General features: G+C 33.4%; 1 protein-coding gene across 1 annotated transcript in view; it reads right to left on the bottom strand.

Annotated features, from left to right (window-relative positions):
- Window positions 1-13,054, bottom strand: part of LOC105215248 (uncharacterized) — an 88,104-nt gene extending 75,050 nt beyond the window's left edge. Inside the window, exon 1 of the mRNA XM_054226501.1 lies at window positions 12,580-13,054. Within this exon, the coding sequence (XP_054082476.1) occupies window positions 12,580-12,792 (213 nt within the window). The 5' untranslated portion in view covers window positions 12,793-13,054. The remainder of the gene's footprint in view (window positions 1-12,579) is intronic.
- Between the last annotated feature and the right edge of the window lie 7,751 nt (window positions 13,055-20,805).

Here is a 20,805-nt window from a genome sequence, read left to right as displayed (position 1 = left end):
ACATGAAACCGTTATATATTAAGTGATATTTGTAGTTGTTTTTGTTATTTGTCTATTTTTTTGTTATTGTTATTATTATTGTTATAACTTCATGTCGCTGCTCCCAGTCATGCACGATTTATATATAAACTTGTTATGTCTATGAAGCCATTATCGATATGCAACAACAACAATAACAACCAGAGCAATAACAACAACTGTAATAACGCCTCCAGTTGAAACGTCGCACTGCTTAGTTGCAGAAAGTTAAATGGAAAACAAATTCGTTAACGCCAATATGTCATTTTGGAAATTGAATTGGAAAAAAAAGAAATGTGATAAAAGTAAAATTTCATTCAAATGCCGAACATACAGTGCAGAGCCACACACACTCACTCAACGAGTGTGCGATAAATAATCTGTGGGGCATCAGTAATGCTTGAGCGGCAATAGATTATGCGGCACAGTGTTTCAATTTTGAAAAAAAAAGAGATTTAGAAAATTGTGGAAGTACAATATTTGAGAATCTTTAATATTCATCTACTGCTAGTAAGCTAATCAGCAATAATAAGAGTTTTCATTGGCTATATAATTATATTCAAGACGATTTTATATACGGAAGTGGTCGTCCGATCCAGGAAGTGCTTATTCTTCTTGGTTTTTAGCACATTAAATGTCAAATAATTCGTATTTGTAGTTTTAATTCAAATTTCAGTTGGCAGAAACCTTCTATATACCCACTAATTTCGAATATGAATTCGTCTAATTCAAATAGAAACGTCTCCTATGTTCAAGAGTTAGCGCTCTCTTATATTCTTCCTTTTATTACAAACCGTTCGACGATTATTCATTCACAAATCTACGATAAACGGTCATATAGCTGTCTCTTTCTATCCCTCTATCTCTATCTCTATAAAATTGTCTCTCTCTATCCCTATATATCTATCAATCTGTCTCTCTTTCTATCCCTCTATCTCTATCTCTATCTCTATAAATTTGTCTCTCTCTATCCCTATATATCTATCAATCTGTATCTATCTCTATCTTTATATCTCTCAATATGTCTCTTTCTCTACCCCTATATCTATCAATCTTTATCTATCTCTATATTTATATCTCTCAATCTGTCTCAATCTCTGAAAGAATTGCTGAAGTCGGATTTATATGAATAAATTATAAGTTTTCATATGGGAATTATTGGAACCTCCACTCACTAAGTAAGATTTTCGTCGAAACTTTTATCTCTGAATAAAAAAATATAGAACCAAAATTGTATAACCTATAATCTCAATATAGAAAATTTTAAACGGTCTGCTAAACCTTGACTCCGACCATACATTGCTATAGTGAATGATTTCGAAAGGGAGAATGGAATATTGGGATACTTTCTTCTGTACAAAATTAGTCACTGCTTAGTTCAATGCTTGAGAGGAATTACATGACGACAGATATATTCGAAATTTTATAAAATTAGCTCCGTTGTCTAATAAAAACCACAAAGAGATAAAATTTCAGATGCTGTAAGCACTAATAGGGAACCCTGAATTGATGATATAGATTAATGGAAACCGTGTCATACTTTAAGTTCACTTTAAATGTTCAACGTATGTACAATCAATTTGTGGGGTCTTCTCGAGTATAAATTGAAGTTTTCAAAAACAATTTTAATAAAAGACAAATTTTCAATGAAATGTATCTCAAGATACACACTGTAAGTGCAATAAGAGCAACTGCAATACCAATCTCAAGAAACTGACATAAAATATCAACTATGTTACAATAACAAAACTCAAGCACCGAACGACACCAGCAACTTGAAAGGCCAACAACATTTTGCACTTTCGGCCAAATTGATGTGATACAATTTGATTTTTGCAAGTTGCAGATAAAAATATGTCGCACACACACACAATGTAACGGCATATTTGAAATTTTGAAAATTGCAATAACGACATTTGCGGCCCGAAGCGGAAGGAAATTTTTGTGGCATTTTATAGAGCGGCGGTTGTGGGGAGCGGCGGTCGGTGATTGCGAAAGTGGCAAGGAATCGATTTGTTGTCGAGTGAAAATTCGCATGAAATTGGCAATAAATTGTTGCAGTGAAATCAAAATTTTTAACCAAAGCTGGAAAAGCGAGGCTAATGAAAACCAATTCAATATAGATAAGTATGTAATTATTTGGTAATCTCGCCGCGGCTTATAATGAAATTGGCGGCAATTGCCGTTTAATGAAAGCTCACTTTGTTGGCGTTTAAAACATTTTTACTTATTAAGAAAAATTATTTTATTTTGTTGCTTTATAGCAGCAATGCAACGCTCGATTACTCAATTTGCCACGGTTTTTACGGGCTTGCAGACAGGTACAGCTGCCGGCAACACCTCGCAGCTGTCAAGCTTTCACGGGCAGGATATAAATTTAATTTTTTTTGAATTTATTTATTTTTCTAACTAGCTGGCAGCACAGCAAACATTTTTTAATGGAAAGTTGCAGCAATTTCCTTTCCATTTCATTTGTACAACCAAGGCAGTTCAGTTTCCTTTCGCGGAGTTGCGACAGTTTTCCACGCTACAACAAAATAATGTAGAGAAAAAAATATGAAGAGAAAAAAAATCGCAAAAACAAAAATAGTCGACAAAAGAAATCGAAAACGTCTGGCTGCTGTGGAAAATTGCTATTATTTTGTTGGTGTTGTTATTGTTGTTGTTGCCTGCAAGTGTTGTATCCGTATAATTTATTGTTTTTGTGAAATTCGTGAGCTCTGGTAGCTTATTTAATTTATTATGCCACGTTTGTGAGTTAGTTAGTTAGCGATGACAAGGTAAGTGCGATTTTCGATAAAAATAAATTGGTGAAATGTTGGACAGCAATGAGTGTACCAAATGTTTTGGAAGTATTGGTGTGGTTTGAGACAACAATTTGTAAACTTTTTAAAATTAATTTACATATATAAAAAAAATCGATAAAATAACATATACGTAATTTATCGATAAATAAATAAAAATTTATTTATTTGTTTATTTTTATTTGAAATTTTATTTTATTTTTTTTTAATGAAAAGTTTAATCATTATTTTTAATAATATTAATTTTTGGAAATTTTTAAAATTTTCAACAAAAAAATTAAAAATCGATTACAAGGTATTTGTGTTCCTCGCACATCTCTAACTCCACCACATTCAAACTAAAATCCAAAAAATCTCGCACAATTATCACTGCAACCGAAATCAGCGCGGAAGCAATGAGCCGCGACCAAAAACGCTGATTGCGCTGTCACTAATTAAGCGCTGCTGCTGGTAATTGCCACAGCTTTGGTGCATTGCCAGCACTGATGCTACTGCAGCACATGAAGGTGACGATGGCATAATGTCGCTATGCTGTCAGTTAGTGCTGACTTAATACTGGTATAAATAGCATAACTCAGTGGGAGTTGATTAATGCAGCGATCGTTGGCAACAACAGCAACAATAAGTGGCGCACAACAACCACAAATGGTGCACAACAAAAGTAAACAACAAATCATTGTGTGGCATGCAAAGAGATTGGGTAATTGATTTTCGTTTGATTTGTGGAAGGGAAATTTCGAAAATGCTGTGTCTGAAGGCAAATGCATGTGGAAGAGCCGAAACAGTTATGCAAGTGAATGATCCGCTACACTTGACACTAGTTGAAGTTATGCTTGATTGGGTGTATGGTAAAAAAACGCTTTAAATTTTGAAGAAATTTGACTTTCGTTTTTTGATGCGTCACTTGGGAAAAATCTTATGTCTACTTACTGCACTCGTGTCGGAAAGTGTGACATAACTGTTTAATGAAAGAAGACATTAAATATAAAGCAGAGTAAGCTTATTAAAAGACAATTATCACACTTTCTTCGAAACGAATCAGTATTGAGTCATATAGACTTTCTCAGCAGACACGGATTACATGAAATTATGATTGTTTTCATGTAAAATAACGGTAATTTATAATTTGTAAATAATCTGTTAAATATGTTTCGAATATATTTTATTTACATATTCATTATTGAGAGGTATTAATCACGAACTCAGTCTAGCAAGCACTATAGGCTTCTGAGGTGGAACCTTCAAGGAAGCAATTGTGATCTTTTTATGTTACTCCCAGTTTCAGATCGACCTATGATATAAGTCCAATCTGAGTGTTAACTTTCTCTGATGTCTTTGGAGTACGAAACCCGTGGGGGTCTAGTCTAAATAGTAGCAGCACTTTAGGTTCTCCAAAAATGTTTTTCGTCAACAGTTTGAATATTTACAGCCCTATTCTGTGCACTTTACAAATTCAACAAATTTCTAATTTGTAAAAAATTGAAATTTATCAAGCATTTGGTATTCTGTGTCTAAAATAAAAAGCTCTTTTCTTTATAAGTTGTTAAGAAGTAAAATGCTCTTGACAAATAAAATATCTCGCTGTGGATAGCTGAGAAAGTGAATTTGTTGCAATGGAGATATTTTACTTTTGTCGTTAGTTTTATGCAAAGAGGAAAAATATGAACATTATTGAGCCGTTTTTATAATATATTAAGAAGTTTATTTTTCCGTTTTTTGTATAAAAAACTGAGGACAATGAGAGTAACATTGACGAAATTGTTTCCTATATATTGCATGCGATTACAGCTTAGCAAATTTTTGCCAACAAAGAACAAAGTTTAGATTTCGTAGTCTCCAAGGAACTTTTCTGAAGCTAAACATAACAACCAACTAAATCAAAATTGCATTCCAAACAGTTTTAAATATTATGAAGTATTCTACGGCTTTGCGGGGGAGCAAAAGGCTATGGAGGATCTGGGATGGAAAAGTGAATATATAGGCTCTGCCATTTGATTATCCATCAACTTTATTTACGCGCGGCACTCCCTCTTTGGTTAGATATAACCCTGTCATCTATTTTACATCCATTTACTCTATGGAGTTGTGAAACCAAACTAAATACATTGCATCAGGTCTGAAAGGCTTCAGTCGATATCTCGACATAATAATCGGATTGATAGGCTGATAACTCTTTGGTCAATCATAAACCAAACTTATCAACGAAGCCACACTGAAGAAGGCTTGGTTAAAACAAACACTCATCCAAATAACGGCCTTTTGCATGAAAAATAGTGCCAGCTTCGGAGCATGGAATATTTGCGCACACTAAGAAAAGTATAGACCAAAAGCAATGGATTTATTGTGAAATTGAAGTTAAATTATTAACTATTTTGAAACAAATATTGAAATGTATTTGAAAACTTACGTTAAAAAATAATTCAAATCAATTTTTCAATTAAATTCGAATATAATTGGACAGAATCAGCTGTTTCTGTTTACAGTATTTTGTTTCCCACCCGTGTGGGGAAAAGCTATGCGTACTGAAGCTTTTTATTTTATCAAAATTATCTCAGAATACCAAAAAAGTTTTTACTTGATAAAAATCTGAAAAAATTTTAAACTTGTTTGATATTTTGTCAAGTGCACAGAATAGGGCTGTTAGTCTGTTTACGGAAAATGTATGATTTAAAACTTGGATGGCTTCGCCAAAAACTCTTTGTTTTCAGAGATGCTCTTTTTAAATAGGGATTGTTATGGAGAATAATGGTGCTATAAGCAGGTACAATGGACTTGCCTTACAAAAATTAAAATGAATGCTTGAAAACTACGGTCTAAACGTTACAAGAACCTCATTGAAACATTTGATTCCTAAGTCTAGTCCACAACATGATATGCGTCATGCGTGGTAAGGGTCGAGAGAGTGTTGGAATAGTTCAAGAATAATTATACATTTCAATAACAATGGTTCCCTTCATCATCTTGACTTTGTTCACCGACTACAATGAAGATTTTTCGCTGGAGCGCCACAGAGTTGTCCAGCATCAGTAAAGAACTGTTGCTTCATTTTTTAGAAAATAACTTTTCATTCGTCCTTTATTCATTACTCGCTTGAGCTCTTCGGATAATTATACAATATAAAAAAATGGTAAAATCTCATTTAATGCCTTCTCTAATTAATTATACCGTAATATTTGATTTATACCAGTTGACTGTTCGATTCGCTACTTGCTACAATGCTTGGAGATATCTGGTATCTACGATCACACAGAGTTCTTCAAAATTTCGAGAGAGGTCCAACCAGAGTCCAACTAGAGATCAACCAGAGACCCAGTTATTATTAAAGTATTCATAATTCTCTCTTAAATGAAATTTATACAACTTTGAGCTTCAGTCTTTTAGCTACATAATCATGTAAGTGTCTTAAAGAAGCAACTTATCAAATCGAAATCTCATGTTTACAAATTTACGGTTATGTATGAATGTATGCCTACAACTGCAAAGCAAATCGCTTGCTTAACTATTTGTACGGCTATTACTTTCATGAATAATACAATATACAACTACACAAAGGCAATAAATTGAAAATCAAAAGTGAAAAGAAGAAAACACGATCTCATTACGATAAAAAATTAAAAACATAGTAACAACAACAACAACTGAAACATGTAAGCAACTGTGAAAATCATAAAACATAATGAACGAACGAAGGCGAATCGTATGCGAAACTATTAGTAAAACTATGCAAAGTTGGTTGGTTAGGCGAGTTAGAGAGTGGGTGTAGGGTGTGCAGTGGTGCGCTAACCAACAGTGTGGTGAGAGTAAAGGAAGTAACGCGGCAGGTGGCGGAGAGAGGCAAAGCAACCCAACTGATAACATGTTAATCGCTGGCATTAGAGCGTAACCACATAAATGCGAAAACGGTTTAGGGAGACATGATGTCATAGACAATCAGCCAACACAACAACCACAACAAAAGCAATAAAAAAAACAACAATAATAATAAAAAAGTTAACGGTGCTAATTCGACATGCCAAGCGGCCCGACGAAAGGCTTACAGAGATGTGATAAGGAAATGAAAATGGCAAAAGTTGAAAAGTAAAGGCGAAGAAGAAGAAGCAGTCGCAGAAGACGCCATGGTGCAATACGCAATTTTAATGGCAAATGAAAGGAATGGAATTACGCTGATTTTGACAACAACAACAACAACTGCAACTCGGAATTGCAAATTGCAAAAGTTTTCGAAAAAACAACAGCAACAATGCCAGCAATGCAATTGTGGGCAAAAAATGCACACGCTTGTCGGCGGCAAAGCCAAATAATGCAAATTAACAGTTAATGAAAATAATTTTATGGGACCACAACCGCTGAATGACTGACTGAGTGGGGCGCCACAAAGCGCGGTGGGAGCGCAAAAGAGTGGGAGGAAAAGCGGCACAGCCGACTAATAATGGCAAGCATTCGAGCCAGGAAGATAGTCACTCAAGCGTTTGGCAACTGATGGCAATCTTCAGAGCAAATATATTCACATTTTATGCCAAAGTATGCAGGCTGCTCCCTCTCCTCCACTACCTACCTCACTCTTCACCTCACCAAGACAGCGCAAAATTAACGCTGAACACCACAGCAGCCATCAGTATGCGTATGTGGGTGAGGAAGTGAGGTGGAGGGGCGCGAGGAAGTAGCAATTGCTTCACATGTGAAAAGGGAAATTGCAATGATGCATTTTTTCCTTTCATTTTCATTACGCGCAAGTCAAGTGAATACAACAAAAACCAAAATTGCACACAATTTTCACATGGCGCTGTCAAATTGGCAAAGAAATGCCAGGAAAACTAAATTAGCCGGGGGTTTTAATGAAGCCAAGCATATGTGCTTGCCTTTATATTTATGTAGTTGTGTGTATGTTTGTAGAGCAGGAATTGCGGTAAAAGTGCAGCTCACTTTTGTGGCAGAGGAAGCAGTGTGCCGCTGTGGGCCGCTGCAAAGATTTATGCCATAACAATTAGCTCTATACTTGAAAGGAGCGCATTGTTTGGGCGTAGTGGTGGTGGAGTGCTTGCCGCGTGGCGCGTCTGAGACAGTGATAATTGTTGTTGGGCGCAGCGAAAATGCAGCGCATGTCAGACGCGCATAACAAGCAACAGAAAATTCCAGCGCTCGGCAAAGCGCCAACTTTGATTAATGCAACACATTTTGGCTGGGGTGGCATTGCACAGTGGGGTGGAGGTGGTGAAAATGTAAACATGTTTTTTTTCCATGATTTATTTTTTAAATTTATTATTGAATATATTATTCATATTGGAAAAAATTAAAGAAAAAAATATAAAAATTAATTTCAAAATAATTTTTTGCAAAAAGTGTAATTTTTACAAAATAAAAAAAATTATTTTTTATAAAAATTATAATTAAAAGAAATATTTTTTATTTTACAAAATTATAATTTCTAATTAAAAAAAAGTAAAATAAAAATAATTAAAAAAATTATATTTAAAAAAATTTAAATTATTATTTTTAATAAAAACTGAAGAAAAAGAATTAATAAATAAAAAAACTGAACAAATGTATATCTGATATGTTAAAAGTCTTGAATTTTTTATTTTCTTAAAAATTATTTGTTTAATGAAAAAAAAAATAATTTAATTAAAATAATGAAAAAAAAAATAAATTTTATATTTTAAGTAAATTAAAAAAAAAATTAAATTTTAAATTATTATTAAATTTTTTTTGTGAGTTTTTATATTTTAAAATTTTTTTAACAATATTTTAACACTCCCCACCCACTGTGCGCTTACAACAGCCGGTGCATGCAAGCAATTATTCTAACCATTCGACTTGAAAAAAAGATATATGTACGCAAGATTATACCAGTACACTCACACACGTACATATTTGGGAAAACTTGCATGCATGCAGAAAAATTGCAGCAAGAAAGCAGAGAACGAAGGCAGGCAGACGCGTGCAACATCTGCATACCAATGGGGGAGTCGAAAAATATGCATATATGCACACAAATATATGGCAGAACAAAAGTAAAAAAATAAAAAAATAAAACAAGCGAAGAAGAGCCAACTTAAAGCCGATTAGGCAGCTAGCGACGTTGAAGCCTCTTCCAATTTTTCAAAAAATCTTTTTTTTCTATTTTGGCGTTCAACAAGAGCAAAGCCAGGCCAAAAATGTTTTAAGTAAAAAAAACCAAAAAAAAAAATTGGCGAAAGATTTGCAAATGAAATTTGTTTCTGCTCTAAAAAGCAGACGCAGACACAGCGCTGGCAGACAGCGAGTCAGTGCATGTGCTGCAACCAGTCAGTGTCCCACCCAGAAATTTGCATTGTTGTTGCAATCAAATTATTGCTGTACTTCTAAGCACGGCAGACATGCATGCCAACCAACTTGCAACATAGGGCCGCCGCCACCTCCACCGCCGCAAACATTTCGCACACAAGTGTACATAGCTGTGCATGCTTAGTATATTCATAAATAGTTAAATGCTAAATGCTCACTTATGTTGCGGAATTCCATGAGAAAATTGAAAATGGAAAGGTGGTGTTGCTAATTGCAACAGCGTACGACTAGCTTGCACCATGCCACACAAATGTTTGCCATGAGAATGGAAGCATAAAATATGTATGTTTAAAGCAAATAAAATCATTAATGCTCTAACCATTGCTGGTGAATAAGAGATTTCGCTTGGGTATTGCATTGCGACGCGGACGGACGCACGGACGGACGGCCAACGAGCACAGCTCGTGGAAATTATGAAATTTGCGTGTGAAACTGCAATTCCAATTCTAATGAATTCACCTTGAACTTTTCAACTAATTCTTCTGTAGCTGCAAATCGCTTTGGCAAAGTAGAATTATCACTGTTAGTTAGCGCGTTTGCTTCGTTAGTGATTACTCGTATTTGGCGAGTTTGCCCCTCTTCTCTTTGCTGCAATTATCGATTACACCTTCTAATTTTGTTGATGATTTCACGATTATTTCGTGCGAAATAGTCTTAAGATAGATCTGAGGAATATAAGTAAAACGTCACAAGGCATTTGAGTTTTTAAAGGGCATACACTGTCGAGAACGAGACACATAAGACGATTTAGAAGTTTCAATAACCGAATTCAGCCACAAGACTGAAGATTGATTTGAAAATCGTTTTTCACACAGAGAATAATCAAAATAGTCTTCATATTTAACGTAGGAACCTTCTGGTATGGTTTAAAAACATTTTATTCGGTTTGGGACAACGCTATACTATGCCTTATCCATACTTTCGACCTACTCTCAGATTAATCGTATTACCAAATCGTGCTAAACTTTAATATTTTTTATAATAATTGTTCAAAAAATAAATTTCATAGAACCACTATGCTGAAAAAATTCAGTTGATTTCATGCTTCAATCTATTGAACTCTAAACTTCTCTAACAAGGTCTTTGTCTTCAACAACATTTTACGAAAAGCGCTGTCAGTCAAAAAAAAAACTTTCCAAAGTATACAGAAAGCCCTTTCAAGCCGTCGTTTTTTTTATTTTTTATAATGATAATATCCTCATCAAATCTTTTAAACGATACTTGAGGTCAATGTATAAATTAATTTATAAAATATCCTCAGCATCGATTAATCTAACCTTGAAATTTTGTGAATCAAATCAAGTGTCATAACTCAAAGGAAACAAATGGAAAACACAGTGAGCACGTTCTATGATCTAACGAAAAAGAAACCGTTTATCGTCTGTACTAATTCTATTGGCAGAGCATTATAGTCTTATTCTAGTAGGGAGTACATGTTCAAAAATATTATCTCAATAAGCGCTAAAATCTTCTTGACCACTTGACCACAAAAGTTATCTGGTAAATGTATGCCAGATAATTTCAATACACTTGACAATCGTTCAATGGTCATCATCAGTTATAAATAAAATATGATTTGACAAAAATATATGATAAACCGAAAGAATACTTTTCAAGTGCTAAATTGTTAAAAAAACATCACTAGAACTAGAACAACTAAAAGGGAGACTTAAGGTATCATAGAGTCTAGGCATTATAAAAACTATAAAACAATACGTAATTGTATAAAAAAAAAATAATAATAATAATAATAATAAAAATAAAAAATAAATAAATAAAAAAAATATTAACAAATTTGAGAAATAAAAATTTAAATTAATTAAAACAAGTAAGGAAGGGCTAAGTTCGGGTGTAACCGAACATTTTATACTCTCGCAATTTATTTATTTAATTTTATTTATATTATATAAGACACAATTTGACCCACATATTCGTCATATTAATTGTATAAAGTCCATTGAAAGTTGGAAATCCTAATATTAGGTTAGAAGCACAGAGGTCCTCATGTTCGATATATGGGGCCTTGAAAGCCTATGGTCCGATTTCGGCGATTTTTAGAATGGGCTGCCACACTATAAACATAGTATTTGTGCAAAGTTCTGCACCGATATCTTCACTAGTGCTTACTTTATATATTGTAAAGTGAACGATTCAGATAGTCTTCAAAGTTCTGGTATATAGGAAATAGGCGTGGTTGAGAAGCGATTTGGCCTATTTTCACAACATATCATTGGGATGTAAGGAAACTAAGACAAACCAAGTTTCATTGAAATCGGTCAAGTAGTTCCTGAGATATGGTTTTTGACCCATACGTGGGTGACGCCACGCCCATTTTCCATTTTGTAAAAAAATCTGAGTGCAGCTTCCAACTGCCATTTCTTATGTGAAATTTAGTGTTTCTGACGTTTTTCGATAGTGAGGTAACCCACTTTTAGTAACCTAACCTTTGTATGGGAGGTGGACGTGGTTATTATCCGATTTCTTTCATTTTTGGACTGTATTAAGAAGTGGCTAAAAAACGACTGCAGAAAGCTTGGTTTATATAGCTCTATTGGTTTCCGAGATATGTACAAAAAACCTATTTGGGGGCGGGGCCACGCCCACCTCCCCAAAAATATTACATCCAAATATGCCCCTTCATAGTGCGATACTTCATACCAAATTTTATTTCTATAGCTTTATTTATGGCTTAGTTATGGCACTTTGTGTATTTTCGGTTTTCGCCATTTTGTGGGCGTGGCAGTGTTCCGATTTCGCCCATTTTCGATATCTTAATTTTTACTCAAGTTACAGCTTGCACAGACGGACGGACGGAAAGACATCCGGATTTCAAATCTACTTGTCACCCTGATCACTTTGGTATATATGACTCTATATTTAACTCGTCTAGTTTTAGGTGTTACAAATAACCGTTATGTGAACAAAACTATTATACTCTCGCAGCAACTTTGTTGCGAGATTATAAAAATAATAATAATAATTAATGAAATAAGAAACAAATAGATAAAAATTTAAAAAAATATATACAAAAAAGATACAAGAACAAAAAAAAAATAAATGAAATTAGAAATAAATAAATAAAAATAAAAGAAGTTGTTAAAAAATCTAGAAAATAGACAAAAAAAAATATTGTGTTGTGATACGCAGAAAAGAACTGGAGATTATAGATAAGAAAATTGTCTATTATATTCACGTCCAAAGTATTCTACGCAATTTGCGAATTTTTATTTTGTTCTTGTCGCTTATAGCTTTTATCTTGTCTTGGCTTTTGTAGGCCATTTGAAACCAACTTTTTCAAAATAAAAGAAAAATGTATATATATTTTTTTTTGAGTTATCTATTTCATATATTATATTTTTTTGTTTACTTTTTTTTACTATATTTTATTTGTTGTAATTTTTTGTTCTTATTTTATCCGCACGATATCACTTACCTTTTCGCTTCTGACATAATTCGCTGGGAATTTAGGCGATAGCGAGAGCGACGACGCCGACAACGGCGAATGCAGCGCTGTGCTAGAGCTAGAGTTGCCAAAGTTGGCAAAATTGCCCACACTACCGTAGATGGGCGGCGTGCAGGGGGTGGAGGGCGGTGTATGCACAGAGCAAAGTGCCGGCAAAGATGGTGCACGGATGCGTGTATGCATTTTAAACAACAAAACGAAGAAAAACAGAAAAAAAACGAAAAATACACAACAACAGCGCAAGAAAACAATTTATGCACTTAAATTTAATTTACAAAAGCGCGCACACGTACACTCGAACAATCTCATAGGTGTGTATTTGCATTTACAAAAACAAAAAGCGCACTTGGTTGAGCGAAGCGGCTGATTTTGTATTTGCTCGCCTCTTCACAGCTTTTCCGTTTACTTTCTACACACAATTGTAATTATTATTATTATTGCAGTTGTTGTATTTGTTGTTGCGGTGACGACGACGACGACGACAAATTTGAATGGCGTTTTTTTAATTGGCGGCATTGAAGCGCGCATTGATGATAACCAGCGCCGATGCACACCACTATATAACGGTGGATGGTGATGGCGCATGGACGTCGATAGACTCTCGAGACTGCAGCGAACGCACGGGCGTGTGTGTAATGTAGAGAATAACGTTTGCACTTGCAATTGCGACTGTCAGGTGGGCTGGCTGGCTGACTGCTCTGACAGCGGCAGTCAGGTGAATAAGTACGGCGCTTGCGTAAGCGGACTTTCCATTCCGCAGCGCAGAAGATTTTATAGTAGAGATGCAGTTTCAGAGTCACTCACTGGATTATTTTTTAATTTATTAATAATATTATTTTTTAATATTTCCACATTATGCTAGATTTTTCACAACACTGTAGGCAAAAAAAATATATGTAAAAAACACAATAACAAACAAATTAGGCACGCCAACATCGGCACATACACAATCAGTAGATTCTAACTACGCGAACCGTGAAATGCACCCCTGTGTGCCCCACCACAAAACGCCGCACGTTCCAAATTGGAATTGAATTGTGTGCTGTGTTGTGTGCTGTATGCTGTGCTGTGAGGTAATCTTAGTCAGAAATTAACGCCGGACACGATCCGCAGTGATGACGGTTGGTTATTGTTATACCATATACCTACATATATATAGAAATACATGTCTGTATGTAATTATTTATTTATTTATATTTTCACCTCAAACATAGCGGTTTGCAGTTATAGCCCCCCTCACAACCGTGGCGTATGAGTAATTGAATATCGCGCGGTAGTCATGCTTGGAGGGGAACGCAGTGACTGCTACTGCTTTTACTCTATTCACATTCAAATTGAAAATTATGATTTCTTTTAATTTTATTTTATTTCTCTTTTTAATTTTAATATTTTTCTGTTAAATTTCTTATACACTTTGCAACGCGCACTTCTGTTTTCGCTTGTTACGCTGCGAACGCCGATAGTGAATTGTGCCAAATGGCAGCGAAAAATAAATAATAATAATCAGCAAAAAAGTACAAGTGAATGGGAAGAACGTAAGGTAAAGACAAGGTAGGAGAGCAAAAGCAAAAATAAAATAAACTCATAAACAGAAAAAAAAACAAAATCAAAAAATAAAAAAACAACAAAAACAATTCAACAAAACACAAACAGCAAAATTTTGCTTAGAAGAGAGTAACAAATCAGAGAACAAAAGTCTAGAAAAATGATAAGCGCAAAAGTCTTGTGAGTAGAGATGTATATATGGAAGAAGGTGTGTAAATATGTTTGTATATATTCTATGAGGTGTGATACTGAATAATATTCATTGAATAATCACACGCTCAACATTTGCAAGGAATATCAAGAGCTGAGTTGGGGGTGAAGCGGGTATCAACAAAGTGTGATACAGAGTGCTAAGCATCAATAACTCAGGCGTAGCTTGAAGCAGCTCAACGAAACTAATTCTTACAATGCTTCTAAACAGTTGAAGACTTGTTTGTTTTTGTGAGGAATAAATACTATTGTTGTAGGTGCTAATTGAAGAAAAAATAAAAAAACAAGAATTACAAACAAAATTAATGTAAACAGAGTTGCCAACTATTTTTAATTTTTTCTTTAATTTATATTTTTTTTTACATTTGTTAACATTTTAGCGTAAAAAATTATATAAAAATCAGAAATTAAATGGTTTTGAATAACCGAAAAACACTCTAAGCTCTCTTTTATGCTTCGACTAAATTTGGAGTTAACACCTAAATTAGGTCTGTGACACATTAAAGAGATCTAAACTCAGAAAGTCAGCAGATATATTCTAAGATAGATCTAAAAAATTTATGAAAATTAAAAATAGATAACTGATTGAGTTAAAATTCTCGAGAAATATTTTCAAACAGAAGTTGCGAGTTTAAAAATTCGCTAGATGGCACAGTTGTCAATTTTTTTTTGCAAAAAGTGTATTTACTGATCAACTCAGTATTTTTCATAAAAAAACTTTAAAAATTTATGAATAAACAAATTAAAAACAAAAATACAAATAAATGAAATGTTAAAAAAAAAAATAATTGTATTAAAAGTATATTGGATTGGATTGGATATAATGTATACCAATTCATTTCTTTCAACTAAGTAAAAAATTCATAAAAAATATTATTTTTGGACTAATTTAATACCAAAACCCATATCTTTTTGATTTATATGCGAAACATTTAACCCACAAACGACTACGGCATAAATTCCACTGGGTTTTTCAGCTAAAATAATCATCGTCTGATACTATATTAAAAGCGTTTTGCGATCTCAATTGCGAAATATGCAATTTGAGAACTTTAGTTTGTTCCACCTACATTTAGAATGATTAGCAACCAAATACAAAATTGTTTATTTCATTTTTCTTTATGTTTAGGCTCAGATGAAAGATTCTCTGAGAGTCTAAATTCGCTACAGATGTTTATGAATTATTATATTTTATTCTGCTTGTATTCTTTTTTTTTATCAGCGGAAATCCGAATTCACTTGCGCTTTCCTTCACCTTTGAAGCCTTAGCTTACAACTAAATTGATTACTGAGCAAAGCGAACATATGAAAAAACTAATTGGTTAGGATTTGAAGACAAAAGAGCTTAACTCGAATTATAAAAATTCTGAAGAGAGTGGTTTAAAGGACGTTTAACCGTCTTAATAATCTTCAGATTGTTTACTTTAACACCTAAGGCTAGGGAGGAAGAGTGGCAAAATCAATCTCAATTTGTCTGCAACCGGTTTATTGATAATTCAATAATTTACAATGTGTATGTATATATTTCTGCAATTGCTTGCATGCCATTTCATCTCGTGACTTGCCAAAAACATGCACAAACTTCCTTTCTTATTTGCAAACAAAAATATATAAATAGAGGTATCTTTCCAACAAATTCACTACTTTCTGTATGTTTATCACCTACCATTGCTGATAAGTAGTAGGTAATTTCATTTCTTTTTAGCCGCTTTATTGCCATCATTTAGATATGAAAACAAACATTATGGAAATAAAAACGCACAAAAAAAAGCGTCTATAGCAAAAAATGATAAGTAAAAGCACAAAAGCCATACATCATTTATTGAGACGCAATGACCTTCATACATACGAACAAACAAACATACAAGTATATACATATACATATGTATTCATAAAATACATACTTAAGAGTACATAGATCGATTCAACACATTTCACCGTTAGGTTGAGTAAACTGAGGGTTTTGTTTTAGCTTGTTTTGTATGTTTTTATGCCTTTTTTCTTTCCCAATTTCACTTTCTCTATATGCAACTTAACTTCTTAATCAGTTTTCGTTTGTGTTTATATGGTTTTGATGACCGAATCGCAAACGCCTGCTGTGTTTTCATATTTCTTTAACCTTTGCTACTTGTTAGTTGTTGCTGAGTTTAAAGCTCAATCAAGTGGAAACACACTAAATTGCGTAATAAAAACTTGTAGTTTTAAATTAATATATTTTTTAGTAAAATTAATTGAACAAAATTTTTTTAATTAAAGAATTATATTGATGAAAATATAAAAATATATAAACTAATACATATTTTTTCCAGTTTATTAACAAATTTAAATTTTTTTTTATTTTTGACTAATTATTATTTTATTTATTTAATATAAATATTCGAAATATAGGAAACTAAAGTAAATTGAAAAAATCCAAGCAGAAACTGGTAAAACCCTAAATTAAAAAAAAAAAACGAATATAAAAAAAAATATTAAATTAAAAATAAATGAATATAAAAAAATATTAAATTAAAATAATAAACTATTAATTTAAAAACAAAAAAATTAAGTTAAAGAAATTAACAAAAAATATTTTTAAATAAAAAAAATTTAATTAAAAAAATTTGATATGAAAAACTATTAAAAAAAAAATATTATTTTATAAAAAATTTAAGTTAAATAAAAAAAGATTTAATGAAAAAAATTTTAAAGAAAAAAAATTAAAAAAATGAAATAAATAATTTATTAATTTACAAAAAAATTATGTTGAAGAAAATAAAAAATATTCATTAATTTAAAAAATTTAAATACAAAAAATTAATAAAAAATATTTTTTTTTTATAAATTTATCTAACCACTATTGCATTTTCCACACATACACACAAAGAGGTAAAATAAAAATCACACATATCTGATTCACCACTCCAGTTGAGTTAAAAATCCACGATGTTGCAAGCTTTTATTTGTTGTACGTTGCAAGTTTACTGCTTTTGGAAACATGTTCTGCGTTTTATGAGAATTTTGTCAATGACAAATACAAATATAAAAGTGTATAAAGTCGCTGAAGTCAATAGACTACAAAGTATTTCGGGCGTTGATTTTAAAGAGGTGGCATAAAGTGGAGAGAGGGTGGTTCTAAAAGTGAGCGGACAATGATTTATTAACATTAATATTTTAGAAACAAGAAGGTCTCAAATATTTATGATATAACAGTTTATTGAGCACCGTTTTATGAGATTTTTTTTTTTAATGAAATATATTGGGCTACTGGAAGTCACATTTCAAATAAAATTTTATGGATATAAATTACAAATAATTGGTTACTTTTTATATTTTTTTTAGGTACAGCCAATTATCCAACATATTTGTAAAATTTTTAAATAAATAGGAACTTTTTATAATGTTTTTTTTTTAGTTTTTTAATATTTTTTTAAACAAATATTTTTATTATTTTTTTCTTTTCTTTGCAAAATTGTGTTACAATTTATTTGTAATTTTATATTTTCATATCTATGATTTTTAGCTTGAACAACATTTTTATTAATTTTCTTCAATAATTATTATTTTTAATATTGTACGTCAAATTTTGTTTAGAAAAATATTTCAACTTTTATCTTTCCACTTCGCATTCACATCAACCGCAATGGTCTGTAGCAAACACACAATTTTCCACATTTTCCGCTTGACAGCTATCGAACAAACATGGCGGCGCTGCTGTTGGCGGTGACGGTGACGGTGTCAAAAGCATAGCCCCATCAAACGACATTTGTTGTATAATAACAACAACAATAAGAAGCAAACCAAACTAAACAAAAACAACAACAAAACACACTCTAACAACAAAATATCGAGGTCATTGCGAAAATCAACAACAAAATACAACACATAATAATAATTGTAATGTACAAAAAAACACAACAACAACAAAAGCAGCAACAATTGGAAAATATTCATATATGTACGAGTATAAAATCACAGCGTAGCGGCTTAAGCGAAAAACTTTGGAAAGGTTTGCAGAAAAACAGCAACAACAAAAATCAAACAACTTGAACGCGGAACAAAGCGTGTTGTTTTGTTTTTTTTTGCAAAGGGCGATGGAGAGGAAGAAATAGAAAGAACATTAAATACGATTGTGTTTTTAAGTAGTGTATGAAAGAAAAAATATTTGAAAAAAAAAACAACAACAAATTGAAAAAAATCATAGTAGAGCACCTGTATTGTATTTGTACGCCTTTGTGTGTGAGAAAAATAATGAAAATTGCAGCAATCGCCAATTCGCGAATAGCGGTGTATAGCGAAATAGGCGAAAAAATCGCAAGTACAACAACAGCAAACAAAAACGAAAATAGTTCAAATAATTGTAGTTAAAAGCATAAACAGCAATAACAACAACAACAACACAGCTACAATGCAATCCAATTAAAAAGCCGTTTACAGCGATTTTGTGATGCAAGTGTTTTGGCTTTTCTGCTTTAAAATTTGATTTTTGCACATAAATATTTATAATATTTCACTTTCACACACTTGCTGCTTATTTTTAATAACAAAAAGATATTTTCTGAATTTTCATAAAAAATTTTCAAATAATTTTTTTCCGACACTTTTCACAGAAAATTCACTATTTTTGTTGTTTTTGGCGATTTAAAATTTTTTAACTAACATTCGTGCCAATTTGTAGGCGTTAGGTGGTGCATTGCCTATATAAGTATATAATATAACCAACCACTCTTGTTAGTAGTTAGATCAGAGCACCGTGTACCGCAAACCGGCGCGCGTACCCAACACTTCACGTGTGAAACGTCGAAATGAGTCTGAGGCAAACAAACACAGGCGGTCAACTGATCGTTAGTATCAGCGACTAGTAGGCAACAAGCGCCACATTTTCAGCTGGCCAAGCCGTGCCACCAAACGCAACAGCCACACAGCCAAAGTCGGAGGCAGAGCCAGAGCAAGCGAACGCAGAGCAGACACAGCAGCAACAACAACAGCGCCACAAAGTACGGCAACACACAAAGTAAAAGGAATACAATAACAATAAAAAACAACAATAAAAAACCCAACAAAAGTTGGGGAGACAACAACAGAGCGCGCGATCGTCTCGAGTGAGCGGGCAGACAAATGCCTGAAAATAGCAAAATAAATACTGGAAAAATATAAATGAAAATGTGATGCAGCAAATAGACTGCTCCAGCGCCGAAAAATGTATGCCTCCCTCGACTGCTGCACAGCGCCACAAAAGAGCAATGCTGAGCGCTTGGCGTTTAGAGCAAGCGATCGCAGAGCAGACACAGCAGCAACAACAACAGCGCCACAAAGTACGGCAACACACAAAGTAAAAGGAATACAATAACAATAAAAAACAACAATAAAAAACCCAACAAAAGTTGGGGAGACAACAACAGAGCGCGCGATCGTCTCGAGTGAGCGGGCAGACAAATGCCTGAAAATAGCAAAATAAATACTGGAAAAATATAAATGAAAATGTGATGCAGCAAATAGACTGCTCCAGCGCCGAAAAATGTATGCCTCCCTCGACTGCTGCACAGCGCCACAAAAGAGCAATGCTGAGCGCTTGGCGTTTAAGTGAAAAAAAAAAAAACAAATAAAAATTCAAATAAAATCAGACAAAACTAACACTAAATAAAAAAGAAAGAAACGCTTGAAATGGAGCTCCATAGAGACAAACACTCAAACACTCGCGAACGCTTACAACTTTTTCCACATCATCACCGCAGCTTTTCATTCAAGCGCAGAAGATCACACCAAACCACGGGAACCGCAACGCATACAAATAAACCCTGGAGCACATAACACAAAGCAAAAAGAGCAACACTGCTAGTTCTCCGGGAAATTTGCAGTGTGCGACGCGCCAGAGCAATACAATCACATTAGATCGTTCTCTCCAGCGGTGGGAACAGCAAACAAAATGAGTTGCGTTGAAGAAAGTTGTGCTCCCCCACCAAAACACATATAAATGGAGAATGTTCAGTGTGCTCTTCTTCGTTTGCACTCGCTCTGCTACGCGGTGGATCGTTTGACTCTTCTTCCAACCGCTCGTGCTCGTGCGATCAGCTGTGCGGACGTCGCACATTTGGAATTGTTCAGCGTCGCTTGTTTATTGCGAAAGTCTTTCTCGCGCTCTTTCACTACTGTTTCTCATATGTTCGTGTGGTTTTTTAGTTTTTTTTTTCTCAATTGTTGATTTTTGTAGTTATTGCTTGTTGCTTAAGTGGCATTTGCTTTTATAACAAGCGACCAATTGTTTATTTGGTATTGCAATTGCATTAATTTTGTGTGTGGGGTAAACGTGGCGTGCGTTGAACTTGAATATTTAATGCCAACTCAATTGCTCGAAATATGATTTTGTTGGAGGAAAAAGTGTGTTCTGTTGACTATTTGTTTCATCAACAAACTCATCATAGAAAATAGAACAATAATTTTGACTTAACACTTCTAGAAACA

This window comes from Zeugodacus cucurbitae, chromosome 3, assembly GCF_028554725.1.
Source record: "Zeugodacus cucurbitae isolate PBARC_wt_2022May chromosome 3, idZeuCucr1.2, whole genome shotgun sequence".
Classification (NCBI taxonomy): domain Eukaryota; kingdom Metazoa; phylum Arthropoda; class Insecta; order Diptera; family Tephritidae; genus Zeugodacus; species Zeugodacus cucurbitae.
This window is presented reverse-complemented; position numbering and strand designations above follow the sequence as displayed.